We start from the raw sequence: 13,252 nt of genomic DNA, 5'->3' as shown, positions 1-13,252 counted from the left end.
AAAAAAAAAAGATCGCCGGAGGCCTTCCTTGCTGCTAAGAGGATGCCCCACATTCTTGCCACAGTCCTGGGTAACCCTCCCTCCTCTGCCAGGAGTCTGGCTAGAGCTGCCCTGCCCCCACCCATTGGCATCACCACTCCCTTCCAGGCAGCAGAAACTTGTAGAGGTCACTCTTAGGCTCAGCTAGGCCCTGGACACTATTAATTAAATCACACACCTAGCCTGCTTTCTTGGGGCTGAGTGCTCAGCCTCAGGTGCACCATTTAGAATAAAAACACCAGGCCCTTGCTTGCCCAAGGACATCAGTGATCTCACCATCTCTCCCAGCCCCAGCATTCTGATTCTGGGATTCTGGGATTCCCCAGGGACCCTAGAACACTATGCCTCCATTTGCATACCAGCTTGCATGAAATGAGAACCAACTGTGTACATGACTGTGCTGCTCATACAGTCAGTTCATGTAATTCTCAGCACACCTCTGAGATTCCCTATTTCACAGATGAGGCCCAGAAAGCTTAAGGGATTTGCTCAATGTCACCTAGGTAGTGACTGGATTCAAACTTAGATTTTCTAATTCTGGGACCCCACAGCATTCATCAAGGTATGTTCAATCAGACAAAACAGACAAAATTGGTTAGGGCAATGGTCTCAGCCAGGGGTAATACCAACCCCCAGGAGGCTTTGGAAATAAGTAGGAGTGGCTTTCTTGAGTGTCACAATGACTAGAGGGTCCTGTTGGCATTTACTGAGTGGGAACCAAGGATGTTACAACCTGCATTATTCTACACTAATCTTCACAAGAAGAACTACCTCACCAGTAGCTCCCTTGTTGAGAAGCACTAGGTCAGAATATTAAAGACAGAGAACTCATCATTCATTCAACAGATATTCCTTAAGCATCTATTATGTGTTGGGCACTAAGCTAGATGCTGAAGATAGAATAATTAACGAAACAACTTAATGGTCCCTCTGCTCCAGGTGCTTGTATTCTAGCCGGAGAGACTGATGATAAACAAGTAAAATCATTGCAAATTGTGATAAATAGGATAAAGGATAAGTGATAAATGGGGGGTTGCTTTAAGTGGGTAGAAGCATCAGGGCAGTCACAAGGGCTGTCTAGGCTGGCTTCTCAAACTTAAATGAGCAAAACAATCACCTGGAAATTGTGGCAAAATACAGATTCAGATCCAGCAGGTCTGGGGTGGAGCCTGGGAGTCCCATTTCTGACAAAGTCACAACAGATGCCAAGGCTGTCCATCCTTGGACCACACTCACTCTACATAGTCAGGGCGAGATAAACTATTGAAAGGCTTAAACAAGTGACATGAAACCAGTTATATTTAAGATCACTCTTGCTTCCTCAATCTCCACTGAGAAGAGGTTGGACCTATGCTGACTGACCAAAACCAGCCTGCCCACACTGTCACGGTGGCAGTCAGGGTCTATAGCTCATCTCCGCAGCTCACACATGCCTCTCGCCCCTCTGGCTTCTGTGGCAGAAGCCCTTGGCTCCACGCATGGCCAGACCAGTTCCCCTACAAGCTCGAACGCCTTCAGGAAACCTAGCATAGCCTCATAGTGTATGGATTCACACCCTTGCCACCCTAGTGTGCAGAACCACAGGAGCTCTACTGGTTGGGTGAGTTCCCCAGGGGGTGCTGGGCAAGGTGGTGCTGCACATGCAAGTAGCAACACCCTAGACCATTGCCCTTCAGGAAAAGGGCCCTAGTCAGACTTTACTGTCAATACCCAGAGAGCCCTGGAAAGTTTTGGCTGCCCTCTCTCTGTCCCAGGATGAGTGGGAAGTAAAGGAAGTCACTCCAGGGAGGCATCCCCAAGGGGACCCTCAGCTCGGAATTCAAACAGTCCAGATTCCATCTCTTGCCTCTTGCCCCCTGAGGCCTAAGTTCTCCTAGGAAGAAAGAAAAACCTAGGTTTGAGTCTCAGCTCCGCTCTGTGTTAACATGTGACTTTAGGAAAGTTAGCTAGCCCTGCTAAGGCTAAGGCTTTCCTCCCTTATAATGAGGATAATCCTAGCACCCTCCTATTCAATGGTTGTGAGGATTTAATACAAAGCACTTAGCGTTGTGCTCGTACATAGTAACTGCTCAGTAAAGGGAGTCATGATCACTATTCCTCTGGAAAATAGAGAAAACATTGCACCTGTCAGCAGTCCCCTTGGGGACAGGTTATCAGACTCCTAGGAGACAGACAAGAATTCTTTATTGGTCTTTATTTGTCTATCATTTGCACTGGAATCTGAGCTGGAACTCTCCAGTTCCACACCTCCTGCACTTTGAAAGGACCAGGCACAGTGCTTGGCTCCTGGCAGGTCTTAGAAATTATCTGTTGAATTAAGCTACATTTTACAGCTGGTGAAAACAATGAAAGAGGGTCATATGCAAGGCACTCAGGGCCTTAAAAGAGTCAAGAAATATGGTATGGGAGGTCAGGTGTGGTGGAGGTAAGAGGGAGATAACACAGGGATGCCATAAGGCAGTCTGGGCCACCGTAGAAAGAAAAACAAAGGCCATCCCAGCTCACACTTCGCCACCCATGGCCACGAACAAAGCAGCCCTGGGCATGCCCTCCATTTTAATACAACAGTATTAAAACTGTCCCAAATCATCTTTATTCAAGTATTCTTGCTAATGGTCCTAAACACACAAGAGTAAAATATCTCAAATAGGAGGTAATCCAAATCCCTTTTTATTGGCTTTAGTTTGAATTTCCTAATCTCCCTCAGGACACTATGTTTATCTTTCTAATTTTGCTGTGTTTAGATTTCCTTAGCAGATGCTGGAGTTGGGTACTAGAGATATGTGGCCAAGGGCATGTTATATAGGAGGGTGAGCTTGGTAGGAACACTGGTATGGACAGTCCTCCAAGTACAGAATGCCCCGTTCTGGAAAGAACTGAGAGTGGAATGTGTTTATTTACAAGGCTGCTCATGGGGTACTTAGTTCCTAAGCTCAGGTAGTAAAACAACAACAACAACAACAACAACAAGTCAGATCTGGAAAAATTACAAGGACAAACACAAAAGACTTTAAACATGGAGGTGGGGGTAGGGGGTGCAGGGAGAGGAGGATAAATTTTGCTCTGTCTGTAATGATGTCTAGAACTGAAGACACAAAATCCAAGTCAGGTGTAATTCTACATTGTTGGGGTTTAAGGCAAACGAATTTCTAAAAACTGGCACTGGAAGAGAGTATACACTCCATGAGGGCAGGGACTGTTATCTCCAGGACCTAGCACAGTGACTGACATAAAACAGTATGTGCTCCTTAAACATCAGTCTGAGGGAAGGAAGGAAGGAAGGAAGGAAGGAAGGAAGACATTCAGGGAACAAATTTAGGGAGAACTCCTGGCAAGAAACATAATTCCAAATAAAAGTATTTGCCACGAGGGCCTTTTAAAGAGAGTTTCTCTAATTTAAATTTGTTTTAAAAAAAGAGATCTTATTTACATATATTTCCTGGAGATTTATTGCTCAAAACAAGGGTCACCTGAACTTTCAAAATGTTTCACAAGCAAGGGGCCTAGCGCAACTCTGCAAAGATGAGGAAGCAGAGAAGGAGGCTCAAGTTCTGGAGGGGATGGTGGCAAATTCCCATTATTTTTGGCCAGAGAGATCAAGTCAGCTGTTGACAGCTTTAACACCTCCAGCCAGGCCACTCAGGGACAATGATATCAGAGACAATTACTTCCCTTTAGTAGCAGAAGAGCCAGAGAGCAGGTGTCTGTCCCTGTGGAATTGAAGCCACTCTTCAGTGTGAGCCCAGAGCACCACCCACCGCCCCCAGAGGAGGCCCCTCTGGGAAGACTTATATTTCTCCTCCTCAGATAAGGCTTGGGTAGCCATCCTGTCACTGTCACTGCCTTTGGACTCCTCCTACTTCCCCCAGCCCCAGTGTAAAAGAAAATATATTTTTTCTAAATGGCAAATTCAAATTAGCTTCATTTTGAAAGACTACTGTGAATGTTGCAATGGCCTTTGCAATAACCAACCGGCCACACCCTAGGATCAGTAAACCAGGTTTGAGAATTGCTGACTTTATAAGCACCTGACCTGTAAAACAAAAGCCCAGTTTGGGGCTCTGCTTGTAACCCATTCTCACACCAGGCAAGAGGCCCAGAAGAATCTGGTTCTGCTTCTGCTGTGTCATCTTGGGCAAGCCACTGTCCCTCTCTGGGCTTCAGCTTCCCCATCTGTAATAGGATGATGGATGCTCTGTGACCTCTGGGGCTCCTTCTGGCCCTGACACTCTGTCTTACCACCTGCCTCCTTTAAAAACAAAACCCGGGGCGCCTGGGTGGCGTAGTCGGTTAAGCGTCCGACTTCAGCCAGGTCACGATCTCGCGGTCCGGTCCGTGAGTTCGAGCCCCGCGTCGGGCTCTGGGCTGATGGCTCGGAGCCTGGAGCCTGTTTCCGATTCTGTGTCTCCCTCTCTCTCTGCCCCTCCCCCGTTCATGCTCTGTCTCTGTCTGTCCCATAAATAAATAAAAAAACGTTGAAGAAAATAAAATAAAATAAAATAAAATAAAATACAGTTGACCCTTGCTTTGAACAATGTGGTTTGAATCATGCGGGTCCCCTTATACACAGTTTTGTTTGGATAAATACAGTGCAGTACTGTAAATGTTATTTTCCTTATAATTTTTTAACTAACATCTTCCCCAGCTGACTCTGGTATAGGGGCACAGTATATAACACATATAATATATGAAATATGTGTTAATCAGTTGTTGATAGGACAACTTCTGGTCAACAGTAGACTGTTAGTAGATAGGTGTGGGGAATGTCAAAAATTACGTGTGCGTTGGTGGCTATGCAGAGTGCAGCACCCTAACCCCCACGTTTTTCACGGATAAACTGTATACGGGAACGTAAGCGATCTGGAGGAGTCTGGATAGTTCATTTTGTTACACAGAAATCATGAGTCACAAAATTGTTTTATCAATTAGCCTACAGGATTTACGCTACTGGTAGAATTTTTTGCCTTCTGCAGAAGTATGCTTTGTGATCGGGGCTTTTAAACTAGCTGGAGGCTTTTCGCTACCAGGTAAACAAGAGTTGATGTTTCTTGCTACGGTTTCTTTCTAGAAGTTAGCCTGCGTGTACCTCTGCATACATACCTTTCTCTTCATACTCCCTTTCAATACAACTCTTGCCTGGCTGTAAGCTTTGCAATAAAAGGAGACATTCATTAAAGAGCGAATTCCTTCCAAAGAGAATTTGGGGAAATCATTTAGGAAAGAAAGAGGTGGGAAGGTCATGGGAAAGGTTGTCCTTGCTGATTTATCTGCCCCGACTGGATAGAGTTACCCCATAAGGGTTTCTTTATAGCCTCCCTGCTTTTCTCAGACTAACTCTTGGTCAGTCTTAAATTCTTAAAATTCCATCATCTGATACAGCTAAAGAGAGAGGGCAGCCCTTCATTCCATCCTGGAAAAGCACACTGTCCTCCCCACTGGGAACACTGATTCTCGAGGAAAAAAAAAACTTTCTTTCTCCCCACAAATCCAAGAAGGCTGCCACTGTGCCCCACAGTGTCCCAAGTCACTTGTACATCAAGCTGGGGCTCTGCCCTTTTGGGGTGCTGGCTACTTTTTGTTACATGAAATCTTAGAGTGAAGGTTAGCACAGCTCTTTTTCTCTCCAGGTTTGTGTTTCTGGGATCCCTCGTGTTGGTAAGCACTTTTCCTTTGGCAGGTCGGTATCAGCAACTTTTCCTGCTGCTTAAAGATACACATTCCTCCCCTCCCCCAGGCTGAACAAGTGATATACATAGAGATGAAAGCTGGGAGGAGAGTGTAATTTTTATTAGGGATGGTTATACGAGGGGATTACCTTTCAGTCGTGTGGCCACTGAAAAGTATGATGCCCTTAAAGGCAGCTGAGAACTAAGACTGATTTTTATTTGTAGGGATGTAGATGACACATTTCTGACTGCCTGAAGTTTGTATAGAACCTGAAATCCCGGTGGGGGCTCTTTAAAGGATGCCTGTCATTGCTCAGGTGTTTGGGACTCCTCCAGGCTCCAGGATGCTTCAGGCCCCCGCCTGCTATTAACGTTTTCGATGACAAGGGAGGGCAGATGGGGCTGTGAGTTTTCACATCCCACTGCTGATCAGTGGCCCTTGTAAGCTCCGAGGATGCTGGGCTTCCAGCCTTTAATTCCTATGTGCTGCTTCTTGGAGTCTGTCTGTCTGTCTCTTTCCCTCTTTCTCTCTCTCTCTCTAAAGTAGAGAGACTACTACTTTAGAGAGAGAGAGAGAGAGAGAAACCATGAGCAGGGAGGAAGAGAGAGAGAATCTTAAGCAGACTCCTTTCTCAGCTCAGAGCCTGAGGCAGGGCTCGATCCCCCAACCCCGGGACCCTGAACCAAAAATGAACAGTTGGGTGCTTAACTGACGTAGCCACCCGGGCGCTCCTTGGGGGTTCTCTCTTTAGCTGGGGTGCTTGAGACTCTTGCCTGTCTTGTGGGAGTTGCGTTCTCTCATGGGCCTTCCCCACCCATGACCAAAAAAGGTTTAGGTCATCGTCACTTGTGATGAACGCTCCTAACAGCTCTTTGCACCAGGTGTGCCCACCAGCAACAACTCAATTCTTTGTTTTGCATCCTGAAACTTAGGAAGAGCATCCGTTCCAGCCCTTCACCAGCTCTCCCCACCCCTGCAAGGAGGGAAGAGTCAGAGAGAGGCAAAGAAGAAAGGAATATGATAAAAATAAATACCAACAACAGTGCAGAAGCAGAACTTGCAAGGTGCTCCCAGGGAAGGGAAAGGAATGTGCCACGGGCATGAGAAAAAGGCAGATAATCTGATTACAAAGATCCCAGGGTGGCATTTGACATGGGCCTCGAAGCGTTTCCAGAAACACTCAGAAAGCAGAAGGTGAAGAGGGCACTTCAGGATAGGGCAGCAACCGCAAAGGCGGCGAGTTGGGGCATCCTGGGACCTGTTTGGCAAATAATGCTGGAGAGGTAGGTGGTATTAGAATTACGTAAGGTGTTATGCACCCAGGCGTGGAGGTTATAATTTAGGTAAACGATGGAATGTATTCTTTCGAGCCCGAGGAGAGTTAGCAGAGCGGCCTGGACATTTCATTTCTGTGCGCCTTTGGTTTAAGCCAAGATAATTTTTATCCCAGTGCTTTCCCAACTTTGCGACACGTTAGAATCCTCTTGGGTGGGGACGGGTAAAAGAAAAATCCCAGTAGCCCAAGTGGCACTCCCAGTGTGGTCAGGATGTTTGGGGGTGGGATCCAGGCGCCAATGATTTTCTTAAGAATCCAAGGTGATTTCGCTGTGTATCCACAATTGGATACCATTGCTGTGTCCTGTCATTTCTTCTCCTCAACGTGTGCCTCCTCAAAGCACTTTGCCTCTTTTCCTAAATATTTTCTTGTCACACTACTGCCTTAAAGGACATTTTTCTTGAACTTCTGTAGCTGACAAGAACACTAATAAGTGCCACCATTTGGCTCAATGGAAGTTTCATAGCATTTTGTTTGGATGGAGAGCAGACAAATCCATAGCGCAGGGATCCTTCTATCTGAAGACCTTGGCTTTCCAGACTGGAACTGAGATCTACCTCCAAGTCCCTTGCGCAACCCAGACCACCGAGTCAAGCGCAGAACATGAAGCTCAAGCATTTTACCTGGAGTGGAGCTCGAGTCTGTATTCCAAGCGAGCCGATTTTGTAATCTGATTTCCAGGGTGGCGAAAGTTGTGGGCAGAATCACATCTGAACAGGCAGCAAGGTACTTGGTGGCTGGAAGAACAGGGCTCGACAGCATGAGGCAGTCATCAGTCTGTCCGCAAGCACTCAGACCTCCAGGTTTCCTCGAGGACGTGACTCAGGATGCGTACTGTGATGTGTTTCTAGACTAATAGCCTTAGACATTAAGAAATCAAGGTTTTTCTGCTACTTAAGAAGGAAATGGGTCTTGTAATACACACGTATAAGATTTATATAAAATGACTAATTGTTAAGCCCTGGAATAGAAAACAGAATATTTCTGCTATCTTGACAGTTCCTTCATTTGGACACCCTTATTTTTTTATGGCATCAGACAAATGAAGAGTTAGAATTTCAGATTCTTTGGTGCCCAAGGATTGTTGCTCCAAAAAGCATAAAAGCAGATGCAGGTAGCAGGGGATATAAGAATTGAAAACCTTGGGTGCCTTCAGGCATCTCTGTGCTCACTATCCTACCACTTGACTTTGCAAAACTTGGCGCTTCATCCTGCCTTCCTGCAACTCTCAGATTAGGCTGCAACAGGGCTGTGGGGACTTTTAAAAATAAAGACTCAACCATGTGACTCAGCAATTCCAGGCTCTACCCAGTATCTTCCCAAGAGAAATGAAAACGTGCCCACACAAGACCTGAATGTGAATGTTCCTAACAGGATTATTCATGATAGCCCACCCCCCACCTCAAAAAAACAAAAACAAAAAAACACTGGAAACAGTCCACATGTCCATCAAGAGATGAGTGGATAAACTGACTGTGGCACAATGGAATACTATTCAACAATAATATAACAACATGGGTAACCCTCAGAAACACTGAGCTAAGTGGGAAAAAAGCCAGACACAAAAGGCTGCACATTACGTGATTCCATTAGTTTCTACAAAAAGCAAAACTGTGGAGACGGCAAGCAGATTGGTGAAGGCTGGGGGTAGGGGCAGAGACTGACCAGCGTTGGCAGGGAGGGAACTTTGACATCGTGGAAATATTCCGAAACTGCATTGTGGTGGTGGTTGGACAGCTGCATAAATTTATGAAGCTCACGGCTCTGTACACTTATGATGGGTACAATTTTTGGTAGGTAAATTCTATCTCAGTAAAGCTATTTAGAAAACAATCAAAGGGGAAACATGTTCTGAGTTTCTGTCTGGTGCCTAGTGGCACTTGAATATAAACGCCCGCCCTTGCTGAGCCCCCAAGGTTGGTGCAAATATCGGATTTGGGGGAGATTGGATGTGGTATAAAGCCGCATCTGTGAAAAGGCCAAATCCTGTATCTGTTGCAGATTGCTAGGATGCTGGAGACAGTCCTTGTGTGCTGGATTCTGATGCCCCCTAGAGACAGCCGGAAAGATTCTATGGTTTCTCCGAGAAATGAAAGGGAATGATCAGCTGTGTATTTGCAGATTTTTTTTTTTTCAATTTGTCAGTAAGGGCTGAAAGGCAGGAATATCCCTTCCACCCCCGTAGTTTGAACTCCTAGCCCTCAATCCCCTTTTTCCCAGCCTGGGAGAAGCCAAATAAGACACTGCCTAGAGTTGTTGCTTAGTGAGCGGTGGAGATGATGCTCAGACCCTGATGTTTGGATTCTCCAATGCAGTGCTCTAAACACTGGCCCTGGAGCTGTCTTCTGTGCACCAGGCAGATTCCCAGCCCTTTCGCTTTCCTTTGCTTCCACATCCTTCCTGCCCTTCATCAGAGCAGGTGGGGAGGTGGTCGTTATTGGTTACTCAAGGAAGACAGCCCCAAGACTGGAGCCATGAATAAAACACCTGAGTGTCTAGTATATACTAGGTATTTAGAATATATCAATACAGTTAGGGGCGCCTGGGTGGCTCAGTTGGTTGAGTGTCCGACTTCGGCTTAGGTCATGATCTCACAGTCCGTGGGTTTGAGCCCCACGTTGGGCTCTGTGCTGACAGGTTGGAGCCTGGAGCCTGCTTCAGATTCCGTGCCTCCCTCTCTCTCTGCCCCTCCCCTGCTCGTTCTCTCTCTCTCTCTCTCTGTCTCTCTCTCTCTCAAAAATAAACATTACAAAAGAATATAAATCAATACAGATAATATACAGGTATCCTCAAGGAAATGATGGATTGCTTGCAACCCACCTGAATTGGTCTACATTTTGTCTGATGGGGCCCACCCAAGTACAGAAACAAACGTCTTTTGCCACACAAGGAGGGCTGGGAGTCAGGATATCAATACCTATAAAACCCGGCATCTGTGTGAGCTACAGAAAAATAAACAACTTAATTTTTTTTTATATATTCTATGAATGTAAAGGCAGTAAGCTTAGAAACAATTAGGAAATCACATTGATTAATTGACGTATATAGCCATTTCCTTTAGGAAACAATGAAAATCTGTGAGTGTGTGTGTGCCTGTGTGTATAAATGTGCAGGCAAGTCTCTCTGCCTTGTACCGTCTCTCAATTGTCACCTAATCATGGGAGGGAAGTTTGGGGCGGAGCCAGGCCCCAACCTGGGGTTGGAGAAACAAAACACTATTGACAGGCAGCTCCTGATGGCTTGGTTATTATTTTGACGAGGGTTTTATTTTTGCTTCTTCTGTCGCTCACACAGGCTCCATAACGCCTGGGTTTTATTGATATTGGTATCCTGGCCCCAGGCCTTCTCAGTGTTGTAAAAATGTTTGTGTTTACTGTAAAAAGATAATCTTGCTTTTCAAAGTGATTAATCACATACACAGAATTTCAGTGTGCCTGCCACTCATTTGTCAAGTTCCTGATTTATAATTCATGCTTCCTCCATGGGGAGAGGCATGTTTTGTTCAGAAGGTATTTTCCGTGTGGTTCTGTTCCCTGCCAGTGAAATCCGTTTACTAAAAGGAAGCCTCACCCCGAGTTGAGACAGGAGCTTGACCTGGTTAATTGGCCTGCACTCCCGGCCTAGAGGTTTCTGCACCAACCAGATCTTGTCCCCTGGGACCAAGACAGGAACCTGGGAGCAGCCAGACCCTTTGGGGTTTGGTGTCGGCACTGCAGAGTGTCCTTCAGAGCAGGAAGTAACCGTGGGCAAGAATGGGAGAATAGGAGGCATCTGTTTCCACCTGCAAACCCCTCCGTCAGTTGTATGCATGCATCACCCTGCTTTCTGCAGCCTGGCAGTGCGGGGTCGGGGGAGGGTGGCCACCGGCCCAAGGGATGGCCCATCTCACCTTGCCACGTCCCAGCACTCCCCACCTGTACACATGGCCTTGCGTTGCGTATCCCGAGTCTCGATTCATTTGGACAACATCTCATGTTCCTTTTTCAGTGGATATACGTGTTAGAGAGTGTTGGCCCACTGGACCCTGTGTGGGCAGGACTCCCACCACCACCACCCCTGCACATGTGTGGACGGACAGCGCCCAGTGCTTGTCCGGGGGCTGGGCTCAGGCTGGTGGGGCAGATTCCAGCTCAGCGTTGTGACTTCTCCCGGGCCTTAGGGTCTTGGACTCCTAAAACCAACAGGGAGCTCAGATGTTCATACCCCTTGTTGTCCTGACTGTGTGTTCATACCCTCCTAGTCCTATGAGTGAACCAGACTGGTGGCTACAGAAAGTTCTAAGTGAACTGCCCATGGCTACGTGGCTCATTCATGGCATTTGTAGTCCTGAACCCCTGTCTCCGAACTCCCTTGTGAATTCCCATGAATGCATCACAATTCTGCTTGGCAGCATTTTAACCATAAGTTTTGCTTTCTTAATGAATGAGACTCAGGCTGGGGATTGACGAGGCGGGTGGAAGTCCTGGTCTGAGTGTACATGAAGAACCTCACCAGGTGCAGAGAGGGGCCCATGGACACAGCCTCTAGGGCAGAAGAGGCCTTTACACTTCTGTCTGGCTCTCTTGGCCCTGGAAAGGGGACTGGATCCTTTCTTCCCAGCAGTTTGTGTCCTGGATCCTTAAGTGGATCTTAGAAATAGCTCAAAATGCTGTACCAGTTCCGTTTTGTATAAAGTGCTCGAGTGAGCCTCGCATAGAGCCTGAGGCTGGGGACCAGGAGGGGGAGAAGACAGGTTCGAGGTCCGTGTGGAGCTGACCTTTCAGCCCAGAGGACTTGGATGGGCAGCAAGGTCCTGCCTGCCTGGTTTCCCCAGGGACCCGGAGAAAGGGGCGTCATCGCGTGGATCTTTCTCCAGACCCCTAAGCTGTAGCTGTCTGCTCTCCCACCTCCTGGAGCATGGATTTCTCTCTGGGTAGCCAGAGCTGTTGCTGATTCCACCGTCCTCCCATCTTCCCTTCAATCAACAGGTGGAGCCGCTGCTTCTGTGTCCGCCCAAAACTCACTTGGTCAGCTCTGGACCTCCAGCCCCTTGTCAGTGCCCAGCACCTGTTAGACCAGTGCTTCTTCCGGTGCGATCCCGGCACCTGAAGGTATCAGCACCACTGAGGTGCAGGGTGCAGGTTAGCAATGCAGATTCTTGGCCCACATAGACCTACTAATGAGAAACTCTGGGAATGGAGCCCAGCACTTGGAAAACAAGCCTTGTGCACACTAGCTTTGTGTTGGATACTGAGTCACTGTTGCCTGGATGATGTGGCCCAGAGGGACTGCCCTTAGCGGGGGTGGTTTCTCTTTCCCCACCTTCTCCAAGGTGGGTGGTGAGGCTTTTCAAGATGGGGTGAATCTGGAGGAGGGAGCAGGCCCAGGGCTGGTCCACCACTGAGTCTGGCTCCCTGTCCCCATTCTGCCTCCTGCCCCATCAGACACCGCTGATGGCACGGGTGGGATTTACCCCCAAGGATGATGGCAGACTTTCTACAGCAAATATGTAAGCTGTTCTGGTTGAGTAGCCGAGCGTGTCTGTTCTCCCGTGGACTGACTTCAAGTGCATTATACATACTCTGCTCTGAGAGAAATACCCAAAGGCATTTCTGTGGAATGATTCCAGCAACACCCTCTGGTACGCGAGGCATCATTTTGTTGGTAATAGAGGTCCTAAAATTAATTCGTGTCTTCCCAATTCCAGTACGCTGTCCTGCAATCAGATGGTTGCTGTTGTGAACAGGAACTGTCCACGCTTCCCCACTATTAATGACTAAATCTCTCACTGGCAAAGGCAGCGTGTTCCGGAGCCACGTGTGGAGGAGGGCCCGTGTGGTGCGGCCAATGGGTGGGAGGGGACACTGGGCAAGGGCCGGAGAGCTCACGGTGGTTTCTGTGCTTCCAGGAACTACTCTTTCTATGTCCTCGACAACCAGAACCTGCAGCAGCTCTGGGACTGGGGCCACCGCAATCTGACCATCAAAGCTGGGAAGATGTACTTTGCTTTCAACCCCAAGTTGTGCGTCTCCGAAATTTACCGCATGGAGGAGGTGACCGGGACTAAGGGGCGCCAGAGCAAAGGGGACATCAATACGAGGAACAATGGAGAGCGAGCCTCCTGTGAGTGGCCCCTCCTCCTCCGGTCTAGAACAGCGGCTCCGTTTGTGGTCCCCTCCTCGCTTCACTTGGGGGTGGGGGGACACGAGGCCTCCTTAACTAGCACTTTGC

General features: G+C 47.7%; 1 protein-coding gene across 2 annotated transcripts in view; it reads left to right on the top strand.

Annotated features, from left to right (window-relative positions):
* Positions 1 to 13,252, top strand: part of IGF1R (insulin like growth factor 1 receptor) — a 309,794-nt gene that overhangs the window by 244,467 nt on the left and 52,075 nt on the right. For both annotated transcript variants that reach the window (XM_040493771.1, XM_040493772.1), the window contains one exon: positions 12,930 to 13,144. In XM_040493771.1, the coding sequence (XP_040349705.1) occupies positions 12,930 to 13,144 (215 nt within the window). The remainder of the gene's footprint in view (positions 1 to 12,929; positions 13,145 to 13,252) is intronic.

The sequence above is a fragment of the Herpailurus yagouaroundi genome, unplaced genomic scaffold (genome assembly GCF_014898765.1).
Source record: "Herpailurus yagouaroundi ecotype Mexico unplaced genomic scaffold, PumYag 185, whole genome shotgun sequence".
In the NCBI taxonomy this organism is placed as follows: Eukaryota; Metazoa; Chordata; class Mammalia; order Carnivora; family Felidae; genus Herpailurus; species Herpailurus yagouaroundi.
This window is presented reverse-complemented; position numbering and strand designations above follow the sequence as displayed.